At 34.1% G+C, this 27,374-nt stretch overlaps 1 protein-coding gene across 2 annotated transcripts in view; it reads right to left on the minus strand.

Moving 5' to 3' along the window:
* The window catches only part of LOC123547041 (uncharacterized), a 66,088-nt gene that overhangs the window by 2,780 nt on the left and 35,934 nt on the right, over nucleotides 1-27,374 (minus strand). Inside the window, exon 4 of one of the 2 annotated variants that reach the window (XM_045333794.2) lies at nucleotides 10-4,798. The exons of the other annotated variant lie outside the window; for it this stretch is intronic. Within the exon in view, the coding sequence (XP_045189729.2) occupies nucleotides 4,785-4,798 (14 nt within the window). The 3' untranslated portion in view covers nucleotides 10-4,784. Of the gene's footprint in view, nucleotides 1-9; nucleotides 4,799-27,374 lie in introns of those variants that run through there. 2 annotated transcript variants of the gene reach the window in all.

Below are 27,374 nucleotides of genomic sequence, written 5' to 3' on the forward strand. Positions count from 1 at the left end.
GTTTTGTCATATTAACACTTTCTTTAAGAAACGTTCATAAAAATAGCTTTGATTGTAAATAGACATAATAGTACATTGTAGCTGTATTCAAATTGTATACACATAACGGAGGCTCTTTAACTAAAACGACAATGATATAAAATCACAGAGTGTGCATTTAGTAGCTGTCATGAGTGCAAAACTAGGACAGCGGTCGTGAGTTCGAACCCCTGCTGCTCCAACTAAAATTACTAACATTTGGATAAAAACCCCGTGTATGGATGCTTAACACCTGGCACGCTGAAGAACCAGGGAAGCTTCTGAAGCGTATTCTGTACCTTGCACTATCCTCATACTAACATTACTAACAGTCTTCTGGAGGAGTTGCCCATATGGGTTACCGGTGTCGACTATGAATAACCTTATATACACACACACAAACCTAAAACAGTTTTAAGGCAGATATGCTAATCGAAACTTCTATCGCCCCCTTACTACGGTGTTCCGTTTGGACAATCGTGACTTTTTATTTAATACTATTTCATTTTGGCGCATTAGGCCTATGTCACGTAGTTAGTTTCGTTTTGTAGTGTTTGCGCACGGTCTAAAATGACACACAAAACTTTCAAAACTCCATTATGGCGCGTTGGCACAGACGCCGGGACGACACAACGAAATGCGCTACAAAAGCCGCGCTCACGCCAACGTAACATAACGAAACGACGTAAATCAGCCACCATACACGCCCCCATCCCCACCCAACCCCAACCCCTCGAAATTATTAGGGCTATCTGCAATAATCTCAGGCAAACTCATTAAATTTTTCACACATTTATACAAATATATGTTTAATAACACATTTTCAACAAAATCAAACTGTACAAACATTTTACGACGGCTACCCATTTTTAAAAAGTCACAAAATATACATAAAAGTTTTGTGTTTTTTTTTACACGAAATAATATCAATTTTAATGATACAGAGGTACAGATATTGACTTTTCACTATTAACAGACAAATATCAAACCAAATTTAGATTTATTCCAAAGATATGGCAGAATACAGGAATTGTTTTTTTTTTTAAATTATACCTATTTATGTGTATCTTTGTTACTTTTGGAAATTGCGGTAGAATGAATAACCCTTACCCTGCTAAATTTCTATAATGAACTTGTCCATCTTTCAATTTGGACAGTACCATTAACTATTAAAAGGGGTGCATACCAAAAAGATACTGTCTGAATGGCGGATTGCAGGCTGATCATCATCTGCACTGGTCGCAAAGGCAGAATCAATCGTGTCCGTCCAGCATGATAAGGATAATATATCATAGCATTATTCGATTTCGTTGAAACTTACATATGTATTTTTTAACATATTTTCTGCGTATGTGAGAAATTTCAAAAATGTATTATAAGTAATAAGAAAGATACTGAAAAAGATATCAGGGAACGTTAGAAGTTGCCTTAAGTGTATATAAATATATATTGTATTCCGCCGTACGATGAGAAGCATACACTATTAACACAAAGAACGAACACATATATTATACCCAAGAAATGGTAATAGTGTTGGAGATAACTGACAACTTAAACAGTGATAATATTGAATAGCTGAAGAGCTAGTCAAAAGCAGATACATCCATGGCACTTTTCTAATCTTGACTGAGAAAGAAAGAAACAAAACAAAATGCCTGTTATCAAAACTTTGAAAGATTTAATGTTCAATATTAGTTGTAAAACTATAAGTTATATCTAAAATCTTAGCAGTCTAAAAGCACAAAAAAAACCCATTTAATTCTTTATTTCTAACTAAAACAACTGTCCTTCAATGTGTCAGTCAATCCCTATATATTTCACTAAAGCGCCATAAGACGCAAGGTGTTATTTCACAATGTCACAATGTATACTGAAAAGTTCGTGCAAACTTCTGTCACTTACTGCACGTGCTTCAAATTCCACGCCTCTTCATAGTTGTTGGAATATTTTTAAGTTATTTTCTGTTAATTAGTCTTACAATTAATGCTACCAAACATATATGCTAATAATCTATTGTATCATTGCCACATTCCTTCTTTTACAAAGTTACTCTTGACCACCATTTATATAGTAATATGTACATGTTAATGAACAAAACAGTTACCCGTCAATTGTTATTTTGCCATTATCTTAAAGAAAATGCTGAACGTTCCACTTTGAAATGTAGCTTACGTTCAGAGCAATATGTTGTGGATATCATGTCAAAACTCAACATAATCAGACAATGCAGTCATATAAATTTACTCATTTTACCTTAAAAGTTACAATAAGAGGGTCATGATGACCCTGGATCGCTCACCTGAGTAATATGAGCTACATGTTTCAAATGTCAAACTGAAATGTTATGATTTGAACAAAGTTTGCAGAAGTCTACTAGGCAATGTTACATATCAAATATCTAAGATCTAGGCCTTCTGGTTTATTTTTAGAAAATTTATGAAGATTTCCCTATGTACAATCAAGTAACCCCTGGGGCTGTGTCAAGATTTGAACAAATTTTGTAGAGGTACACTAGACAATGCTACATGTGAAATATCTAAGCTCTAGGCCTTCTGGTTTATTTTTAGAAAATTTTGAAGATTTTTCTATGTACAATCAAGTAACCTCATGGGGCGGGGTCAATTTGACCCCGGGAGTCATGATTTGAATAAATTTTGTAGAAGTCTACTAGGCAATGCTACCTGTCAAATATCTAAGATCTAGGCCTTCTGGTTTATTTGTATAAAATTTTTGAAGATGTAAAATCAAGTGACCCCTTGGGCAGGGTCAGTTTTGACCCCGGGGATCCTCTTTGAACAAATTTTGTAGAGGTCTACTAAGCAATGCTACATGTCAATTATCTAAGCTCTAGGCCTTTTGGTTTATTTTTAGAAAAAATTTGAAGATTTTCCTATGTAAAATCAAGTGCCCCCTCGGGCGGGGTCAATTTTGACCCCGGGGGTCATGATTTGAACAAATTTTGTAGAAGTCTACTAGGCAATGCTACATGTGAAATATCTAAGATCTAGGCCTTCTGGTTTATTTTTAGAAAATTTTGAAGATTTTTCTATGTACAATAAAGTAACCCCATGGGGCGGGGTCAATTTGACCCCAGGGATCATGATTTGAACAAATTTTGTAGAAGTCCACTAGGCAATGCTACCTGTCAAATATCTAATATCTAGGCCTTCTGTGTTTTTTTTTTAGAAAATTTTTGAAAATTTTCCTATGTAAAATCAAGTGACCCCTGGGGCGGTGTTAATTTTGACCCCGGAGGTCATGATTTGAAAAAAAAATTGTAGAGGTCTACTAGGCAATGCTACGTGTGAAATATCTAAGCTCTAGGCCTTCTGGTTTATTTGTAGAAATTTTTTGAAGATTTTCCAATGTAAAATCAAGTGACCCCTAGGGCGGGGTCAATTTTGACCCCGGGGTCATGATTTGAATAACTTTAGTAGAGGTCCACTAAGGCCATGCTACATGTCAAATACCCAAGCTCTAGGGTTTCTGGTTTTTGAGAAGAAGATTTTTTAAGATTTTTCTATGTAAAATCAAGTGACCCCTGGGGCGGGGTCAGTTTTAACCCCGGGATCATGATTTGAATAAACTTGGTAGAGGTCGGCAATGCTTCACACCAAATATCTAAGCTCTAGGGCTTCTGGTTTTTGAGAAGAAGATTTTTAATTTTTTCCTTTCGGTTGCCATGGCAACCAGAGTTCTGCATGGAAATCAATTCTTTGAACAATTTTGTGAGCTTCACCCAAGGAACATTCCTGTGAAGTTTGCATGAAATTGGCCTAGCGGTTTAAGAGGAGATGTTGTTTAAAGTAAAAGTTTACGGATGATGGATGACGGACAACGGACGACGGACGACGGATGGGAGTGATCAGAGTAGCTCACCCTGAGCCTTTGGCTCTGGTGGGCTAAAAAGTCACTAAAATATCTAGAGTTTACAAACTAGCGAAAACCGCTATGAGGGAAGGAAATGATAACAAAAATAAACTTATGTCCTTGTCGTGCACTACCGAAAAGGGGTATTTAAAAACCATTTTCTCTTAGAAAATCAATATATACACTGGTCTCGGTATTCTTATGATAATAATATTAACTTGTTTTCCAAAAACACAACTTTTAAATGTATTTCAAGCTATGATTTATATCATAAAAATGGGTGAGGTAGTGAATGAATAAAATAATATTATTTGAGTTATTTGCTTTTGTTTTTTTTCTTTGTTTTTTTTTTCTTCTTTTAATTTGATATGTTATTAACGATACGTTAATTGTATGCTTAATTTCAAAAACCGAACTTTCGGTAATTTTTAAGATATTGGCTAAATAGCAAATTGCGGGTATAACTTAGCTGTTTTACTGGACAATATCGCTTTGAACTTACACAACTCGGTTTCACATTGCATTAAGCTGGTGAATAATGTCCTGAAAACAATACCGCCAGTAGACGTTGATATTTTTCCAACTGTTGCAAATTCGGCCACTGAAATCCATTTCTAATACTTTCGAATGGTTGCGCGGCTATTTATCAGCTGCGAAACAAGTTGTCTATTTATTTGCCTCTGTGATATCTGTTTCTAATTTTACAATTTCTAGGTATTCTTGTACCTTTGTATGGTATATCTGTCTGAACATTGTTCTCTGACAGATTGCAGTCCTTGTCTTTTTACTTGCATAGCCTCATCTAGTGCCGCTTATTCCTGATCCAAGTATGGTTTAATGTAGGATACAAGGAAATTCATTGATGCAAGCATCAAAGACGCCGCCAAGTGTTGTGTCTAAAGTACAATTACTGCAATATGAGAAATTACCTAATCATTACTGTGTTAGACTGACTGGTTACAAATTATCATCATTAGCACATAATACAAAATATGTTATAAACTGTTAAAAGATAGTCAAGAATAAACATGATAAAGAAATATTATCCTCTACCTGCAATGACCTTGACATTGCACCTGCAATGACACTGACATTGCGAGTTGGCGGTCCCTTTACATACAAAATTAAAGTTATTATTTCATCAACTAAGGTCAGCACCTGTGGAAAGTTCTTATTTCAGGTGCATGTGTATGAAGTTTCATATAAATGCAGTTTGTTGGGAAATGAGGAAATACTGAAAATTAATGATTTCAAAGTTGTGGTTCACAGAAACTAAAAACAAATTTATTATCATTTTCTATTCACTGATAAAGTTTCATGGACCTTAGTCACCCACATGTTAGATTTCAGGATTCAGATTATACACCAAACTAACCAAAATTTTTGTCCAAGAAAAGAATGATATAACATGCATAATCTCTATATTACCCCTACACACAAAGCAAATGTCATCAAACTTTCTTATATACTTTTGGAATATCATAAAACTCAGTTTTTTCGGACGAACGGTGAACCTGAAGTCCTCTTTGGTTGAACCGAAATGATACTAGAAATATGTCAGAGTCTGCATGGTCTGGTTACTTTAAAATATACATGTTGTTCATCACATTTATAAACACTTAAAAAGGAAGATTTCTTTTTTACAAAAATATGTTAATATATGACGGTAACTAAGAAGAACAATTTGGATATATATGTGAATACATTTTTGTTTTAAATAACGCTTTCCATTTGGTATTAATACATTTCTCCGAGTTATTCTTTTTTTTTCTAAATATTCTTTTTTTAAAACTGGATGTGTCACAAAATGAACAGAATAATATAATAACATCATCCATTCATACATATATATTGATGAAAAAGCGGTATGTAATTTCTAACATGGATATAAATTAAAGAGTTTCTCGGCTAGTTTACTGAAATAAAAAGTGAAGAAAAAACATTTGTTTGCGATGTGCATGCTAGAAACCTGAACAAAAATAACGAAATAAATGCAAAATCTATGGTTTACTTATGCTATTGTACAATGAATGCACCGATTGTTTGTCCGCAAATTGAGTCCTGTGCTATTTTTAGATAGCCGCCCTTATCGGTGACGTCACAGATCCTTACATACGGGAGTGTATTATTTGGCAAGCATAATAACCCACTGCTAACTGTGGTATAAATACCATTGTATCAGGTATAAAGTAGGTTATACTAAGGTCAGAAATAGAAAACTTGACTTACAGTAACCTCCCTTATCAATAAATCGGATCAACATTTTGACGAATTTTTAAATAAAAAGAAGTATTTTCTGCTCTTCAAATAAGGAGAGGAATGACAAAAAAAAAACATCGTTTTATATCACATGATAATTTGCTTAACATACATTTTTGATCTTTTCTTATTGCCATTTTTTCTTTATTCACTAAAATCTATTGTGCAATATCGTGGGTCCTTTAACACACTATTCACTGTGTTCTATTTATCGTTTCGAAACTATTCATAACTGTGTTTACATGGTCCAGAATTAAAGTGTATCCCATATACTCGACACCACCTCCTGGCGGCGTCGAATAAACTTTTGGGAATACATTTATCTGTCGCGGTTTATAAATGTTGTTAATATATTCTATTCATGAAATTTTGCTAGTCAATGCTGCTCATTTTATAAACAAATACGCTATTGCTCTATATCACACTTCTTTATGTTTTTTCCGATTGATATTTAAAACGCACATTTAACATAACTCTAATAACCCAAGCTTGAAGCATAGGTTTTTTTTATTCAATTTTGTTTGAGGAAGAAGTACTATAAGGCACTATTACTCGCGTAAAATTTTAGAAGGAAGAAACGCCTAACCACGTGTGTCTATTTGTCAGGAGGAATTCAGAAATGAAAGTCACAAAATAACACATAATGCGTTAGGATACTGGAGCAGATCAGCAGAGTCCAATTGTCAAAACAAAATTTTCTTGTAGTTGTTGATACCTATTTAACAGTGTTAAGGTCGATGTCGCATATATTCGTGTATATAATCTGACTAAAGTACTCCATCTTCCTAAATGTAAGATCTGATGGCGATCCATTCAAATTCATCCTTCTATATAGCTCTTTTCTTTTCCACCAATCTATTTTTATTTGAACCAGTCAGACGACTTGTTAAACAAGCGTTCGGCTTAACGTTCAAAATGGCGTCGATTGACGAAGTATTACACGATGCTTTGGAAAAAAAACCCGATAGGTTTAAACAAAGAAGTATGAAATACACAGAATGGCAACTGGCTGTAATCTCGAGTGATCTCGTGTCAAAGCGTGAATCGGCGTTATCTTAGTAAAACAAACATCGGCGAGCATGGAGTTACAATTAATACCTTTAAAACTACATAATTTAAAATACATGTTAGCTTCTAAAACAACATTAGCCTACTTTAATGTGAAATAGTCTTAAGACACAAAGTACATGTTTCTTACCATCAAAAGAAGCGTGGTCATACGGTGATAATTAATTTACCGATGAATAATTGCTTTCGCCTACAAAATGGCGCGTGGAGAACGCGTCACTTCCGGTAAGCGAGATCTCATTCAGTTATCACGTTTTTTTGGCGAGATTTGCTCTACATGCCTTTCAAGTTGCCGATCTATTTATTTTTATAGATCTTTGGTTTAAACCAGAGACTTATATTTGATGAGGCGACTTCGCCATTATATCTATCTTCTTTTGGCTTTATTATTTTATTTCCAAATAAAAGTTTTGTCATCTGTTTTCATGCAGATGTGATGTTCTTCGCAAAGAAAAACCACGAGGGCCACATGATGTTGTCGTCATAAGATTTATAAACCCGTGATAATCACATATCGAAAACCGGAATCTCTGGCTACATTAAGAGTTTTTAAATGCTACTTTCACTTTCAAAATATTGAAAGCAATGCTTTGATTGGCTACCGGAAAGGTCGTCTGAACTCGACCTCTATCGGTTGTCTTCAGATCCTATGCGTAGCGTTAATAGGAGATTACTTTAATCAGATTGTTCGTGTATATTAACTTAGAATTGAAAAATATTTATCCATTACGTTTCAGTTACTCTGTAATGACACTGAAAAATAATTTATAGACGTTCAACTAATGTACAGTTATAAAAAAACTGGTTTCAGTTGTAAATGACACAGGCGATTAGTAAGATTTTTTACAACCCGCATAGAAAAAATGTGTTCCGACGCAGAGGCTTGTAAGATAAAAGTGAAATTATAGCAAAAATGCTTTAAAGTGAAAACTGTAATTCACGTCCTCCATATTGTGCACTGTATACACTAGAATCACAAGAAAAGTAATTATAACTTGTAGGTGTAAAATCTGAATAGGCTAGATAGGTAGCTTATACCTTTTGGCATGTTTTGTCATCCGTTTTGAGAACGATACTGGAACTAATAGGAATTATAAAACTTTTTACAAGAAAATATAAATTGTATTGTTCTAATTTATAGAATGTATACAAATTTAATTATTGCTTCGAAATTTCTAACGCTGTTGTGTTGCCTTGACTTGACAAATTTCGCCTTTCAGAAAGTGTGTATCTGCTTTTTTCCAGTCCGCCAGATGTAAGAGAAATTTTCATCATGTTCACTTCACATAGCAAATAAAAAAGACTGTCTCCAAACATCCAATTATTTGTCACGCAAGGATGATTTCAATATCAACACTAGAGATTGCTTTTTTAAAAGCCTCTGTCTCCACATACCGCTTCATTTAAAAGGAAAGGTGAATTGCTATGCAATATCTAGCCATATCACAAAGACATGAAGGGAAATTATCGAAATTGTATGTAACCATAACTAATTAACAAAAAAGCTGTTTGTTAACCACATATTCCCTACATGATGGAGATATGGTGACAAGATATTCAGTATGATATCACCCAGACTTTGACCTAAAGAGACCATAACTCATTCAACAGGGATATATTGACAAATATGCACAACCAGCCTTGGTACTACACCTTCCTTGGAAGATTGTTTGTTTATGGGACAGACAGTCCACAAAACAACTACCCAGTCCAAAATAATAATAATAATAATTGAAAACAAACTGTCCTTCTTAAATAGCAGAAGTAGGTTCCCTTATAAATGTATTCAGGCTGTCAATATTTTAATAAAGGATTATACTAGATTATTTTCACAAAAACGTAAGATGCCTTCATCTTATATGAATGCTATTATTTTAGAAAAGAAAGAAATAATTCTTACTGATAATATGAAATAAGCAAAGCCTCAAAGCAAGCTCAAAGATATCAGATTTAACTTTTGACACTATGTTTTACAAAGTAACTATTCACTACTCAAAGAGAACCTATTCACTGTAAATATTGGCTGATCACAACCAAATCAAATGTAAGCCTCCGCAGGTCTAGTCACAAATAGTCCAAATGTAAATAGTGCTAATCCTTTTTCCTTTCCTGGTGCCTTTTCTCAATAGCAACTTGTTTATTTTTACTCTACGGCGTTTCAGTATGTATCACCTTGCATTCTATCGAAATCGGCATGTTCCTGTTGCATGCTAGGTAAAAATGTCTCGAAAATAGAAATTGAAAGAAGTGAAAAGGAGTAAATTCAGTGGTTTGTATTTACCGAACTGTAGTTTTCTTATATAAAAGTTAACACCCCTTTTGTTTTTGTTTTTCTAAAGTAGCGATATAGTTCTTTTTAGGAATATAAGTCTCTGAAAATCTGACATACTAGAAAATGTCGAAAAACCGTTATAAAGTAAGTGGATTTTATATGAAATAAAGAACAGCCGGATTTAGTGGTGTTCAGCCTGAAAACGTAAGTTTACAATTAGTGTCATCATACCTGTTACAGTGAATATCATACTTTACCAAATTTACGGGAAGCCGGTGTCACGGTGACGTCATTTCCTATTCGCCGCGTTCTTGTACTGGCGTTAGGCTTATTAATGACAATGTTTTCCAATTTCTGTCCAATGTTTTATCTTTTAAAAGAAAATAAAAAAAATCTCAACTATATGGAAAACCTGTCTTGTATGATTTTTTAATGGTGAATAAATATTCAGCAATCGAATAAAGTTCTGTATTCACTGCGAAGAGAACTACTTCCTGGCCGATAGGTGACGACTTGTTAGCTTCCGGCGCCAAAGTTTTTAAATCGACCACCAGTGGAAGTATACTTGCGTTACCGTAAAGCTCGATTCTTGAGCAGGCTATTATTGAAAATAATGAATGACTTTATAAATTATGAAAATCATAACATTACTAAAATGAAAACACTGTTTAACTGTTAAAATTTCAGTACATTTGTCAAATTAGAAAAAAATCTGTAAAACTTTACTATTTTAATTTCAATAGTGTCTTCCTATTTTACAAAACACTTATCTATAAAATTAATGGAAGTCACATGATTTTACACCTTTGTCATATACATCTACAACTGTATCTATGCAATTGTCTCACATTTATTTACAAATGTAGTATTATATTGTAATACTGTAGAAGCGTCGTAATACTATGTTAACCGCCTCGATAGCCTAGTGGTAGAGCGTCCGCTTCGAGTGCGGGAGGTCGTGGGTTCGATCTCATTTTAATATAGTCATTATTAATATTAGCATGCTTATTTATGCATATATTATTATTTGCAGTATGTATGCACACATCCTGATTAGGGGTCGTGTAATTTTGAATACCTTGAAACTTGAATCTGATTCAGAACTCACTTATCTAGATATGGTTAAGCAAAAGTTATTCTAATATTAAGCTGGGATTGTATTACCTCTCTATATCAAATAATTGAGTCTTAATATATCCTTCTATGTATAATAGAAATGAAAACTAGTCTAAAAATAGATTTATAGTAGCAAAACTGACCTTTAAGAGGCTAAAATTAAACCAAAAAGCATTACAACCCGAAAATGCCAACGAAATGCAAAACTAGCCATGGTACCGAGCATCCATGTGAAAAGTGGCTCAAATCACACTAGTTTCAGAGGAGAAGTTCGGACAAAGTTGTGTGGGAGACGGACAGACAGACAGATATACAGAGACAGACAGACAGACTGACTGACTGACGGACAGGACAAAATAAATGTATCTCCCCGCATATGGTGAGGTATAATTCGAAATTGAACGTAAAAGGTCTAAAATTATCTTTTTATCAAGCATCTTTTAAATATTCCACATAAATTTTCACAGGACCTTAAGAAGTGTGCGTTTCGGTGTACCTTCATGTTCATATGAAAAATCTAACATAAGGATTTCATCAAAATTCAATGCATTATCGTGTCTGAAGGGACGTTTAGTATGGTAGTCAATCCCACATAATCAATAATATACCTTTCTGTTTATAACTGCATATTATGCTTTCAAAAATATCAATGCTATTCTTATAGATACAAACTGAGTGGTTTTTACACGGTAGATAACCTAAAACATGCAAATAATTTCCAGGAGATGTGTATTTTCATGAAAGTATTAAACACTGTTGCTCCTATTAAAGAAATTAAACTTAAGCAATCAATTGAACCATGGATGATCTCAGATATTATTGACCAGATTAAGCAAAGAGGCTTCTACTTATACAAATTTAAAAAGAATGGTCGTAAAGACGATTATAAAATGTTTTGTAAACCAAGAAACAATTTACAAAGGCAAATCAGAAAAGTAAAATCTGAATATTTTTCTAATAAAGTTGAAGAAAACAAATTCTGTCCCAAGAAGTTATGGCAAAATTTAAAGTCTCTTGGGTATAAAAATAAACAGAATTCATGTTCAAACATTGTACTTAATATTAATGGTGAAAATTGTCATGACTCAACATCTGTTGCAAACCATTTTAATGAATTCTTCACAACGGTAGCTTCGAAATTAGTAGCGAAGCTTCCACTTGGAAAAAGCATATACACTCTAGATTCTAGTATTATTGTTAAAGATTTCAACTCCAATTCATGCACAAATAGGGAAACTTTTCACTTGAAAACTATGTCTGAGAATGTTGTATATAAAGAACTTTTGAATTTAAATGTACAAATATATGTAAAAGATAATACTGTTCCTGGTGAAATGAAATTTGCCAGGGTCAAACCTTTGTACAAAAAGTATAGTACTCTTGATTTAGGTAACTACAGACCTGTTGGCATTTTAATTATTACTTCTAAGATTTTATACATGCAGTTACAAATGTATTTAGTTAGAAATAATTTATTGTACGAACATCAGTCGGGTTTTAGGGGTTCCCACTCTACCGACACTTGTCTTATTCATTTTTTAGATCATATCAGAACGAACAATTCCAGTGATTTATTTACTGGTATGGTCATGATTGATCTACAGAAAGCTTTCGATACTGTTGATCATACTGTATCATGTGGAAAATTAAATCTTATGGGAATAGCTAACATAGACTGGTTTAAATCATACCTCATAAACAGAAAACAAGTTGTAACTGTCGACAAAACTTCTACATCTCCAGCTTCAGTCACCTGTGGAGTTCCCCAGGGCAGTATCTTAGGCCCTTTACACTTCTTGTGCTATGTTAATGATATGATCACCAGTATCGATCCAGAGTGTAAGCTTTTTTTGTATGCTGATGTCAGCACTATACTTTGTTCTCATTAAGATCCAGATATTATTACTAACAAGTTAGGCAAAGTTCTAGAATCCTGTTCAGATTGGCTTGTTGATAATAAGTTATCACTTCATCTTGGAAAAACAGAATGTATGCTTTTCGAACCCAAGAAAAACTAAGAAAAATTAAACATTTTAACATCGTTTGCAATGGACATACAAAGCAACTTTTTATACAAACTACAAAGCAAGTCCAATATCTAGGACTGAATATTGAAAATACGCTATCAGGTGAAGCAATTGTTAATAATATTATTTCTAAAGTAAACTCAAAACTCAAATTTTTATACAGACAATGTAAAAGTCTTCCTATAAATTCTAGAAAATTATTGTGTTCTGCTTTTATCCAATGTAACATTGACTATTATTGCTCTTTTTGGTATGAAAACCTAGTAAAACTGTTAAGACTAAATCACATGCATAATCAAGATTTTTACAACATGTGTCCTATGTATATGAAACAAAATTTTGTTCGTTTATCTGATGTTCATAATTATGACTCTAGATCAAATAAGTTTAATTTGTCCACCACACATTTCAATAGTTCTTGTACTGGAACTTTCTTTGTCAATGGCATTAAAGACTGGAATAGGTTGCCAGATAGTGTTAAGTGTATAAAAAAAAAACCCCGTCCTTGTTTAAATCTTCTGTTAAAAGCCACCTTGCAACCAAAGCGAAAGCACAAACTGAAGATTGTTTTTTATCTTTCTAATTGTGTGGCTGTTGATACTAGCTTTTTAACTTAATTGTGTTATAATATAAACTTTATGTGATAGTGTTGCTAGTCTGTTTAAACATCTTATACCTAGAGAGCATATTTTATATAAATCTTTTTACTTACGTATGGCTTTTATATTGTCAAAAGTATATGTTTTATGAATTACTAAATTAATTGCCGTTACTTCTCCAGTTTCATCTTCTTCCCTTCTGGTAAACTGGACCCCATTGGAAATAAGCTTTCGGGCTTTATGGGTTATCCATGCAACCATAGATCATATTTGTATTACCTAAGTTTTTCTAACTCAAACAATTTTTGTCGTTCTTTTCTGTGACATCTTAGATATTGTTTGAGTAAGTTATGAATATGAGTTCTTTCTACTGTATATGTGGTGCATTCAAAAATATATGTGGTGCTTTCAACTGTATATACGGTTCGTTTTACTTTATATGCGGTGCAAATAACATTATGTGCAAACTACATTATTAGATCGTAATATCTATACGAAAGTTAACGAATATTTCCGAAAACATCCGACTAATGTTATTTTCGCGTAAATAAGCCATACTTTTTTTGTTTTATATCTTATTTAAATTTATTTTATACCATTATACTGATACGATCAGTAGACACTCATAAAGCAAACATAAATGATTTACGTCCAGGAAATATAAAATATTTTGCAATTACCTCCCTTAATACGTAAAATTTACTTATTTATCAAATTTTTCATTTTGTTTGATCTAAAACTATTTATTCATTCATTCATTCATTCATTCAGTTTTGCTGATTTATTAATTGTTTGGTAATTTTAAATACAAAATTTTGTGAATATGTTTGTTTGTCACCGCTTATTTTTTTGTATATAGTATGCAGTATATATTCTCCTACATTGCAGTAAAGAGTATATTATTCATCTGTTTTCCGTGTCAGATACAGTTTCGTACCAAACACGGGGCATTTCCCGTGTGATAAGCGGGACGTAGATTGTACTAATGGAATGATTCTGCATGCATATATAGGTAATGTCCAACTTTTCAATTCAATGATGTAAAAGAGGGTGAAACTTCAAGATCACTGAGAATTTACGAGAGCACGAAGCAGACTAACGACTGAAACGTACAAAACCGGTGACAGAACATTTCATCTCAATATGACTGATCATCAATCTGACTAAAGTACATCTCCTATTACGCTACGCTTAGGATCTGAGAACGAGTAACTGATAGCCTCGTTTTGACAACCCTTTCGCTAGCCAGTCAGAGCTTAACTTAACTGATTCAGACTTCCATCAAAAAAGTATACGGTTTTCCAGTCAAATTCTATTGTTTTTTCTATTACTAATTTGACATTTCTTTTCCAGGTACTTAGATTAAGAAATATCCCTTTGCGGTAAAAGTTGTAACTTGTTAGATTGTATTTTCCCAAAATCATGTAGATATCTGGTATAAATCCCTTTGATTTCCTCGGTGATAACATGAATGATGTTAATCGGTGTACGAAGACTTCTTTAATTCGGAATTTAGTATCTAGCTGGCAAAGTTGACCAAATAACAATAATTTCCTTTTGTCTATCAAATTGGCAATTGGATGAATTCCAATACAACTCAGGGGCCGTATTCATAACGCATCTTAAGTATAAGTTTTGACTTAAGTTTAAGACTTTGCTTAAGTTTGTGGTGATTTCAGCTTAAGTCTAAGTAAAAACTTAAGTCCTAGTCATAAAACAGCTAAAACTTAAGTTACGTAAGAAATGACTTAAGTCAGAAAATAAAATAGCGTGGTGAGTACGATTAAAGTGTTGTTTTTCAGATAAAAGCACTTTAAACATAATTGTGCATGTTGTATCTGTCTGAAATTAATGTTGCTTTTTAATGTTTTCGTCCACAATAAAAAACAAGAATTACTTATTAAGTTGTTTTATGAATAACAAATATACTTAAGTAAAATAAAATTCTAACCTAAGTAATACTTAAGTAAATAATCAATTTCTTATACTTATACTTATGATGCTTTATGAATACGGCCCCAGGGCAATATATATCCTAGTACTTGTTGGTATTGACTGTATGCGTTTAATACACTGGTTATGGAGTTTTCTTAGGGGCAGTAACTGTGTATCAGTAACGCTAGTCCACAACTCGCTTCCATATAAGGCTTTGGGCAGCAAAACTGTCATGTATATTTTTTTGCATGTTGGGGGATGGACACCATTTCTAAAAATACCGCAATCTACGATGCTAAAAAATGTTTTACGTAATTTGTCGCAACTTAATGCTATATTTTCTTTTAAATCAAGAGTTTTATTACATAGGGCCCCTAAATGAAGGTAGCTTTCCGTTTCGAGTATTGTTGCATCCCCTAAATTCCAAGTGTGGGGTGTTGAATTTACATCGTTAAACACAACTGCGTTACATTTGCTCGCATTATATACATAGCGATCATTCTCCGAGTTGGTAAAACACATGTGAATCAAAGAGTCTAGTCCGCGCTTGACGTTAGAAAGTACAACCATATCATCAGCGGATGTTGGACAACCACATGTACCTAGTTTAAAACAGTACTGACCTTTCTATTTCATTCATCAAATCATTTATGAAAATAATGTAGAGAAAAGGACCGAGGCATTGACCTTGACATGTTCCTTGCAGGATATGGAACCAGTCTGAAGTGTAACCGTTTGATTTCACGCAGCTATAGCAGTTATCGAAAAATAACATGATGGCTTTAAATAGCGTTATATTAATGCCCATTTTGAATAATTTTACTAGTAATAGTTGGGTCCATGTACGGTCAAAAGCTTGTCTAGCATCAAGAAAGCATGCGTATACAGCGGAATTGTTCTCAAAGCCGTAATACACGCATTCCATGAGCATAAAGGACGTCCACAGCTAACATTTTTGGAAGCCACCCTGTGATGCATTTAAAACAATTTTTCCGTCTATTTCCAGTAACTACAGCATAACGTTTTCATACAGTTTTAAAATCACTTAACATAAAGAGATTGCTCGGTAGCTATTCGGGTCTGATTTCTTTTTGTTTCCACCCTTAAACAGAGTAAATATTATACCTTTTTTCATTTCTACTCGGGTATGGGAGAAAAGAAGCATACTGTTAAACAATTTTGTGATGGCCTCAATCAATAGTGATCCACCATACATAATGTTTTCGTAATGAATGGAATCATTGCCACAAGCTTTTCGTTTTTTTGCATGTTTGCAAAACCTTTTTACCATTTCAGGTTTTATAGCAAATGTTTTACCAGTCTGGTTTTGACAAATTTTCTTTATTTCTAAAAGATCATTCTCTACCTTTAACCTATTGCTTTCATTGAATCTCGAGTTTTCACCTGTTGAATTAAGCTCACTAAAATAGTTTTTCCATTCAAAATTTATATTTTGAGGATCGTTATAAACCGTATCGTTAAAGCACATTTCAAGGCCTGTGTTAAAAGCTTTTTTGTTTCGCGGACGGTTAATAAGCCGCCAAAACTCATTGTTATCGTATTCCGCAGCCGTGTCGATTTCCGCTTCCTGTTCTTGCAAGAATGTCATTACTGCATCACGATGTGCAGATCTGAACCTACTTTTGAGCAATTTATAATCCTTGAAGGGTACAGAATCTGCGTTTCTTGGTTTACCGGCGCGTATCCAGTCAGCATGTTTTTAACCAGGTTTTCAACGAAAACCTGAGTTATTAGATTGGGGTATGTCGTTGGTCGGGCGGGCGGATGGGCGGCGGCGTCAAACTGGTGTTTCCGGTCAATAACTTTTGTTTCGGTAAAGATATTTGAATAAAACTTGGTATGTATGTAGCTTATATCAAGACAAAGGCTGGGATTGATTTTGGGGTTTCTGGGGTCAAGGTCAAGGTCACTGTTACTTAAAATAGAAAAAGGGTTTCCGGTCAATAACTTAACTTAGGAATGAGCTATCATGATGAAACTTAGTGTATAGAAAACTTATATAAAGTTGTAGCTTGGGATTGATTTTGGGGTTTCTGGGATCAAGGTCAAGGTCATTGTTACTAAAAATAGGGTTAGGGTAAGGTTAGGGTTAGGGTTAGCATATCTTCTACATGCATGGAGGGATTTTGATGAAAGTTGGCACAATTGTTCACCATCATGAGACGGAGTGTCATTCGCAAGAACCAGGTCCCTAGGTCTAAGGTCAAGGTCACACTTAGAGGTCAAAGGATACAAGAATGAAAACTTTGTCTGGAGCATATCTTCTTCATGCATAGAGGGATTTTGATGTAACTTGGCACAATTATACACCATCATGAGACGAAGTGTCTTGCGCAGTTCCCTTCTTTAGAATTACTTCCCTTTGTTGTTACTATAAATAGCTTATATTGTAACTTTTTCATTACTAGACGTAGGGAAAAATCGAGACCACTTTTCTGTAGAACAACATGCATGTTACATCCAATTTTGAGGTGTATTTTGACCAATCTCTACCTGGTAAGGATTTCTGTGTGGACTTACAATTTTTTTTTTTTTATTTTTTTTTTTAAAGATTAACTTCCCTTAGTTGTTACTATAAATAACTTATATTGTAACTTTTTTATAATTGACCGTAGGGAAAAACCAAGACCACTTTTCTGTGGTACAACATAGTTGTTACTTTCTAATTTTAGGTGTATTTTAAGGTATCTCTACCTGGTAAGGAGTTTTTTTGTGGACTTAGAAAAACAAAAGAATTACAATGATTACTAAACAACCACAAAATTAAAATTACATCTGCAAATACAGGTGCTAGAGTAAAGAAATTTGCTGTGACGGGCGTATATTGTGACATTCTGGCACTCTTGTTTATTCTTATGAAAAGTGTTGAAAACCTGGTTTCGTGGCATTGCCGCGTTTCTTGTCTTTTCATTTGATTATGCAGGGAAGAGAGTGTACTATTCCAGTATGGTTTAATGAATGGTTTGAAGTTTACCTTTGGTATAAACAAATCAATTGCAAGGTTCACAATAGTAACAATACTGGAGTAAAATTAATCTATGTCATTTTGATCATTAACAGGAACGTTTTTTGCGTATTGCAAGACATCGCAACTTTCTAAGAAGATTTTATTCTGAAGATGGAATTGTTTAACGTTATGCCAGTTTATGATTTTACGATTGTTTGTTTGAAAATCAGTACAATCCAGTCCTATGGAGTGTCTTAAATTCAATTTACAAACAATCGGACGATGTGTAGATACATTAAGTGCACTGTCGTCAAAGATTTGGCAGTCTTTCCCATATTGTCTATGTAATCTGTCAACGTTTCTCTGTTACTATTATATGGAACATTACTGTATTTTGCTCCGCGACAAGAGTTTAATGTATTTATAGGTTAAAGAGAGTATTTTTGCAGTAATTCTAATAAAAGGGCACCTCTAGAATCTAATTTGAAAGAACCGCTGATCCGCTCAGACTCAAGTTCCGTATTATAATCCCCCATTATCATCAACAATCCTTTATCATCATACATACAAATAAAAATTTCTAACTCCTCAATACCATCTCTATAAACATGTATGGGATGATTCTTAAACGGTAGATATATCTGGAAAATAAATATGTAAGTAACTGGGTTAACCATAATTTGGATACCAATAAAATATTTAGAATCAATGTTTAACGGCATGATATACGGACTCAATTTTTATGCCATAAAAATGCAAGACCCCCTTTACCGACCCTCCTCAACGATGGCATGTCAAGGTCAGGGTCCGACACTGAGAAACTGGTATAATTATTATTGATGCTATCTAAAATGTGAAGATCATTTCTGTACAACCAGTGCTCTGACAAACCAAATATATCTATTCTTTGATTTACTAAAAGATCACATAAGTAACTTGCGCCCAAGATAACACCTGTTGAGTTCCAGGTAGCAATGGTTAATCCATCTATAATGTTACTAAGACACATATTTATTCAGCATCTTGGTCTAATACAGAGCATGGATTATAGTTGTTACAATCGTACTGATTACCCTCCCAATATTCCTCGTCAGAATTCTGATTCGACATAACGTTCCATTTGTTATATGACCTTTTACCTGGGGCTGATTGATCGTTCTCTCTATCTTTGTAACGGTTTTTATATGAATTGAGAGACATCCAAGGTCTGCATGTAATGCCCTTCGGCCAGAAGTATGGGTCATTTGTAAGGTAATTTGCTTTACCGTCGTCCTCAACGTTAATACATACTACAACTGTTTTACGTTTGCGGTTTCTAAAAACACAAACTTTAGTAACCTTTGGTTCTTTCCCCTGTACAAATTTTGTGACTGTTTGTTCGGTTATTGTCTGTTTGAAACCACCAACGTAAAACGCTTTGTGCGTCGCCTAACGTATTGCGCAAAATCTTCCTCATCATCTTCCCCTGATGCAATATTAGTTTGTTGGGCCGGGATATATTGAGATGAAGGGTGCGGACTATTGCTATACGAAACCTTTTGTAGGTGATTGCTTGGTGCGTTGGATTCTGGTTTGGGCACTTCATTTGACATGTACTCTGTACCATTACCGGGTATATGGGTAGCTACATTTTTGTTACTACCTTGTAGTGTTCTTTTGACACCATGTTGGGAGTTTAAAGGACATTCAACATTACCGACTGAGACGTTAGTGTCTCTACATATGTCGGCAAACGTGACACCCCGTTTTCTCTTGTCATTAGACCTTGTTGTTATAATAGTGGGTATTGTTTTGTAAGAATGTCTTGTTTCTCTGTCATCAGTAGAAACAGATTCGTCTGATGTATACACGGTAGGCTTAAGTAAAGTTTGGTTTTCATATTCTGATAACTGATTTCCGGGTGACAGGTTGTTACATATGGTACCATCTTCGGGTGCAGAAGCTGAATTACCGGAAGGAGCTTGGTAATCAGGATCGTTATGTGACGGGTAAAATCTTCTGCATCCGGAGAGTGGTCCAATACAGATACTCCGCACTTTTCAACACATGATTTTAAGTGTGCAAATGCAAAAATATCTTGATAAGATGTTCTTGGGTTTGTTTGATGAAATCACTATTTGACTGAATATAAGTTTGACATGTTTTAAGATCGTTCATTGCAATAAATTCTAGTTTAGTTACCCGCACTTTAATGTTGTCAACACAGCTTTGAACGATTTCCTGTTTATTTGTAAGATCTAATCCAGTTTCTGCAACTGAGTTTGTTAACGTTTTAATGTGTTCGTTTTGCGTACTTTCCATAGTGCACTGTTTCTGTTTTATCAATAGCAGGTCTGTCTGTAGAGATGCTATTGTTTCCTTTAGCTGCTCAATCTCCGGTTTGCACATACATTTCTCCTGAAATAATGATATTGCAGATGATTTACGTCGGTTTAACTTCTTTGATGTTGTTATGACGTCCCTCAGTAGAGAATAATCTTCCCCTTCGATTACACTGAGTAATACGTGGAAATCGTATGCAAGCTTTATGTCTGCCGAGTCACCTTGCCTAGTATTTACACGTCGTTTTAATGCAATATTGGCGGCGAAAGGATATCCGTCACACTCTCGCAATATGTTAAAAAGCATTTGCCGACTGTTTTCCAGCTTCATGTCCGAATTATTATACTCCAGAATTAGCCTATTGACAAACATATCGGTGGGCAGGTCTCTAACCCACGTCTGCAGCTGATGAAGTTCAGCAAGATCAGTCGTACTACTATCGATCTGTAAATTTGTCCCAAGCGATAACGATGCATCTATCCAAAATATACAGAAGACGAATGTGAATGGGTCGTTTACAGATCTTCGTTTAGAAGATCAAGTACTTTAGTCAGATTGACTGATCATAACATAGATGGTGTTGCTGCTAGAGTACATGAAAGAGAACAGTAGATAGTAGTGACAGATCAAGGAAACTGCGTGGATCCACGAATTGCAGACAGAGACACCAAATGGATTAAACACGAAAACAAAACTTGGGGTTCTTTGGAGAGAATATAAATAAATTCAATCAATTTAAGGCTTATTAAGTAACATTAACTTTTCTGGAGGAAATTAGGTTTTAAGTAAACGTTTTGTATTAGTTTTGTTTGTTTTGTCAGTCCACACTTTTAATGTGGTTATTTGAAATGTATTTCTTTTATATATCATGTCCTTTATTCTGCCTTTAAAGTACATTTATTCGATTCCAATACATTTTGGTTTTAATTTCACAAATTCCAATGTTAATATAAAAGCTTCATTTTTTGGAATTACTTCCCTTTATACGTAAATTTTGCTTATTTTTTACAGCATTTATTTTGTTTGATCAAATACTATTCTTTTACGACTTTAATTTTGTTTCTTAGTAGTTGCCAGATAGTTGAATGCAAAAGTTTGTGGATATGTTTGTTTGCCTTCGTCTATTTTTGTAATATATTTTTGATATATATATACCTACATTATCCTACTAGTCCGCGTACGTAAGAATAAACATAATAGAGAGTTTGAGATTTCAACCTTCGCCTTCCCCTTCAACGTCTCTCATATATATTTGGGTTAAAACGTCACCGATATGCGTGTATTTTATTTATATCAAACGTTGCCACTAAAGTTTTCCATGTAATATCAATTAAGCCTAAGACTTCTCTTTATTACTATGTGAAATAAAAAGCTTAATTTCAGGATTTCTGCTTATTTAGGTTATTCGATTATCCATATGTATAATTATACTAAATTTGATGCGAAACACTATCAATAAGTATGAGAATAATGAAGTTTTGTATGGCTAATGATTTTAACTAAATACATTGCATTGAACCTGGAAGTGTGAAGTTATCAACTGATTTTGAGAAACTTTGAGATTTTGTTCAAACTTTAACTTCTACGGCATATTTGTGTCCCCAGGCGGTATCGATTATACCAGATGGGCCTTTTGTCGTATGAAGTGAAGTTTTGAACGTCCGGAGATGCGATATCACGAAAGTCAAAACTTCAGTCTTTTTACATCTACTCTGTCCACATACTCTGAATCAAAGACTGAAATCTGGATGGAGGCACATGGCATGACAGTCATTTTACTTGAAAAAAATGAATAATAACGCGCGATTATCATTTGGTGGAACATTTTATTTTCACTTCCAAATAAAATCAATCCGTTTCTGTCGGACACTTAATACGACAATTGCGTTTTAACTATAAACATAAAATGGTACTAGGAAGACGGAAAATTCTTCTGAAGTATCAGACAATTTCAGATCTATGATACCATTATGCGAGAAGTTTCCTGTTAGCCGTATGGGATAACTCCATTCTTTACATGTACGGACCCAGAGCCTGGCAAAGGGGCATTGTGGGTCAATTCCCCTCTTTGAGTCTTACATTTTACAAAGAATATCGGTCTTGAAACTCGGTGTAACCACCCCCACCCCCACCCCTGAAATGGGTGACCCTCTCTTTAAAGTTGGTGTCCCTCTAACCAAAATTCCTTGATCTGCACATGCTTTACATATAAAATAGTGTATTCAAACAAATACGTGTATATGCCCACATGTTATTTTGTGCGACAATTTTCGTCTCCACCTAACATTTCTTGACTGTTTCGGTAGACAATTGGTGACTTCGCACGATTTTATTGTGCTGTCTGAGGGTTTGGCATTATACAGAGTCATACAGAGTGTCATGATGCCAAAACGTATGATATCACGAGAGAATCTTATTTCGAATCAAATTTGATTAAATCAAATCTTTGTTTCAAATCGCTTGTTAAATGTATTCATAAATTGTGTATATTGGCTCATGTTATCAACGAGTCTTTTAAGGAATTCGATGTACAAAGTACCAATTCAATCAACAGCATGACGGATGAATCTGTCCTTTATATTTTATGGTCATGCCATTTGTGTTTGCTTTATCGCGTATATTAAACTTAACTTCAAAGTATATCGAGAAATGCATTTGTAATAGGTAGTGTCTCATGTTTTTGTTTAAAAAATATTAACTGTATTATCTTTCAAGAACACCATCAACAATAGAATATGTTGATATGATTATCGTTTTTATTTCCTCTCATGTATGATTTACAATCGTGCATTGTATACTGACATCATTTCATTCAAAACCTAAATGTTCGGAGCAACACCAACGAGTTTTTACATTGTTCACATTGTTTCGTTGTTTTTTTTTTTTTTTTTTTTTTTTTTTTTTTTTTTTTTTTTTTTTTTTTGTTTTTTATCGTAATCGCACTAATATCCATGCGATGATTATATTAATTGGAATGTTTTTGTCTAATTTTCATTTTTAAAACCTCTTGTAAAAGTCCTGCCCTTTCGGACAATCGATATCAAAGTGCACGAAAAAAACGATCATAATTACGGATAAATTGAATGGACGGATTAAAAGAAGTAAGGTTCATTCTAAAGTTTGAAATCTCAAGGAATTTTAATCGAACTTCAACTTCATACGTTAACTTCGCAAGAGACGTTGAAGGGGGAGGCGAAGGTTGAAATCTCAAACTCTCTAATAATTTATGTAGACCGTATTCCGTGAATAATATGGAATTGTATTGATATGCTTCTGCAATTAAGATGTAATCAATCTACTCACATTACTTTTCATACATACCATGTACTTTCATATTAACTGGATAGCTACAGAAATTTTCTATGACATAATCATGTGTTTCGATTTTAGCGTGACTTGTCAGTGACATTTAACAACGTTACGTCAATTCCGGGTTTGTTTTTCATTTGTTGTATTGAGAGAGGCAATGATGTAGAAATTATTCGTTATTTGTCATTTTGATAAAGGCCTTAAGGCCGAAACGTTAATAAAACAGAGTGAAAACTATAGACTATTTGAACATTCGATAACCGTAAGGGTAATAACACTGCTATATAATTTAATATTTTTAGGATAACTATCGACAAACGTTAATGAAACAGAGTGAGAACTATAGTCTTTGAACATTCGAAACCCCGTAGAGTAAAAAACAGTGTTTAAGTAATTAGGAATGAATTAGCGAGCGTCAAAATCGATAACGAAAATAACTTTACATATGCGAAAATAAGCTATATATATATATATTTTTTTTTTACATTTTTAAAACTATTTTCTGTTACTTTAAAGATTATGTCTGTACATGTTCACGAAATGAACAGCAAATATTTATGATGTGTGTGTGTGTGTATCAAAATCGTTAACGAAAATAATCGAAAAAGGCGTAAGTTGTTTAATTTCCTATTGTTTTCTTTGCATTCTCTCCTAACTTAAAGACAATGTTTACACATGTTTATAAATAATAATACATTGTATGAAATCCTAATGTCAGATGTTTTCGACAACACTCGTTAATTTTCGTAATAAACTGGATTTCATAATGTTGTTTAAACATAATGAAGTTTGCACCGCATATACACTTGAAATCACCGCAAATAAAGTTAAAAGTACCATATATGAAAATCGAACTACTATTCATAATGAAAAGAGGACCAACAAAAGGTGTAACAACCCCATACACCGTTAAAAGCAACGTATACACATTAGAAAGCACCACATATAAAGCTAAAATCACCGCATGTGCAGCTGAAACCACCGCATGAAAATGTAAAACCAATTCATATACAGTTGTATGTACCACGCATACAGTAGAAAGCATATCATATAAAGATAAAAGCACAGCATATGTAGTTTAAAGCATCGCATATAAAGTCAAAAGCAAAACATTTAAGGAAAAAGGTCAGTAATTCGGTCGCAAATGTGCTTCCGTGGTGTAGTCGAAAGAAGTCCATAATAAATAGATCCTAATTTTCCCATTTTTTGCGCAAATTCGTGTAGAACGAGTGCTTTAGTCACACTTTTTCACCGCTAGAATACATTCTGCATGAAATGAGATGGTTTTCATGTTCATACACCCCACATGGCAAGTTTTGCAGATCGAAACCGGAAGTAGGTGTTTATTGCGCGGACGAGAGCAAATATGCGCCATTTTTAGGGTAGCAGACCACAACTGACTGGCATTTCACTAGGAACTATTCAACCCCCTATTTTCTTTTCATTTTTTCGTTTATTTTTGATAGAACTTTCATGAAAAGTAGGTGTAGGAAAAAGTGATGTTCTCTAAAGATACATAAAGACGACCTGAAGTTGTTGTTTTCTATATGAAACAAAGAAGGATTTGATTTACTGACCTTTAACCTTAATGTGAAAATCAGCGTATATACACATAAGAGCACTCCGTATACAGTTAAATCCGCACATAGTAAATACACAGCATATAAGGATAAAGGCGACGCGTATAAAGATGAAAGCACCGCATAAACAATTGAAACGATCGCATACAAAGTTAAATATACCGCACAATCAGATGAAAGCATTGCAAATACATCTGAAAGGATCGCATATAAAGCTAAAAACACCGCACATACTGATGAAAGCACACTATATACAGTGATAAGCACATCATATACATGTATAAGCACTGCAAAGAAAAGAAGAAGCACGTCAGATACAGATGTATGCATATCATAAAGTGCTAAAACAACATCATAAGACAGCTATGGAGTTCCATACGATCAGCTTATAATTTTGTTGTTTTAAAAAGTAGATCTATTTAGTGTCTGCGATATACATTTTATTCGCACATCCGTTATGGTTTATTCAAGTTTCGTAATACTTTACTTGGCATTTGTTAAGCCTAAATCGCTGATATATGTTATACGGCTTTAAATTCGGAAGTTCTCAAATTTTCTTTTGCTGCTTTTTCTGTTTCATAAGCAGAACGTCAGCTTGGAATAATGTGGCAGTGTCTTTAAATAACGTTCATTTCATTTTTGCACTGGCATTTTGTCATAATTGGTTCACTGGGTGTTCTAGGCTTTCCCGCCGAATGCACGCGGCTCTTCTGCTTCTTAGGACCGCTCATTGAGCGAATCGTATTCGCCCACTCAATTACAGAAAGTAGCACACATATGTCCTTTGCGATTTTAACACTGACTGTTTCTCCTGATCGTGTTTGCATACGTCGTTTCAAGTCTTTGTAACAGTCAACCGAGTAGTTGATATACTGGAGAACAATTTCAAACATCTGTTAACGTGAGTCTTCCAGATTTGTTTCAGAGCTTTGGTATTTAACTATTATGTAGACAATAAAGTTATCAGCTGCCATACTGTTAATTCAACTCTACAGTTGATTTAGTTCTTCGTTTGATTCCTCTTGTAGAATTTCATTGATATAAATTTCATATTTCCCAACGAAATGTTGAACAGTTTACTTTGTATTTAATAACATTCACGTCGATGATTGGATTAGCATTTAATTTGGACACTCGCTCATTGACCTCCGTCTGGTAACGGAGAGCCACTGGCTTACATTTGAATAATTTATCGTAATTTGAAATTTTTGATAAATTGTATAATATTAGTCTATCTGCTGAACTCTGTTACGTTGAAACTGTAATGGTTTCGCTACAATACCGTATTTATAGCCAATGACCTGTTGAACGCACTACCGAATGTCAAAATAATAGCAAAAAGTTATAAAAGTTCTGTTGTTTAACAAGTGTACTATGATTACAATCAAACTACGAAAGTCTTACATTTATTAATGACATCATCATCTGGAGCAAAATCACGCATTTACATATAAATCGTTTATCCAAAATATGGTCACAGTTGAATCTGCCTGAGTGGTCACCTCTATTAAGCAGCCACCTGCCTTAAGCAGCCTGCAATCTTACTTCCCAAATTGACTTTCTGTTCTTATTTTAACCTCTCTTAAGCAGCCACCTGCCTTTAGCAGCCAGATTATGCTGCTCCCTTGGCTGGCTGCTTATCACAGGTTTGACTGTATACAATTTTTTAGCACGGCAAATTTAATTTCACCTTCACACGTTGCCACATACGGATCTATTAGAAACTGTGGTAATATAATTTACCCCTACTCACCCCCCCCCACCTCCCCCAACGCCCCCATCACCGGTTATAAAAAGTTTAAAGTTTGTGGAGGTTGCAGACCTTCACACGTACATTAAACAATCCAGATTATGTTATATCCAGGTAGTAACCTATATAATCACAATGCATTTTTTTTATATTACAGATTTTCACTTTTATTTATTTGATGAAATGCTAAATACTTTTAAAGTACAATATCTCTAAAACAAAATGGTCAACTAACAGCGGTTGTTAGAAAAAAATGCACGCTTAGCTAACACGGGCAATGT

The sequence above is a fragment of the Mercenaria mercenaria genome, chromosome 9 (genome assembly GCF_021730395.1).
Source record: "Mercenaria mercenaria strain notata chromosome 9, MADL_Memer_1, whole genome shotgun sequence".
NCBI lineage: Eukaryota > Metazoa > Mollusca > Bivalvia > Venerida > Veneridae > Mercenaria > Mercenaria mercenaria.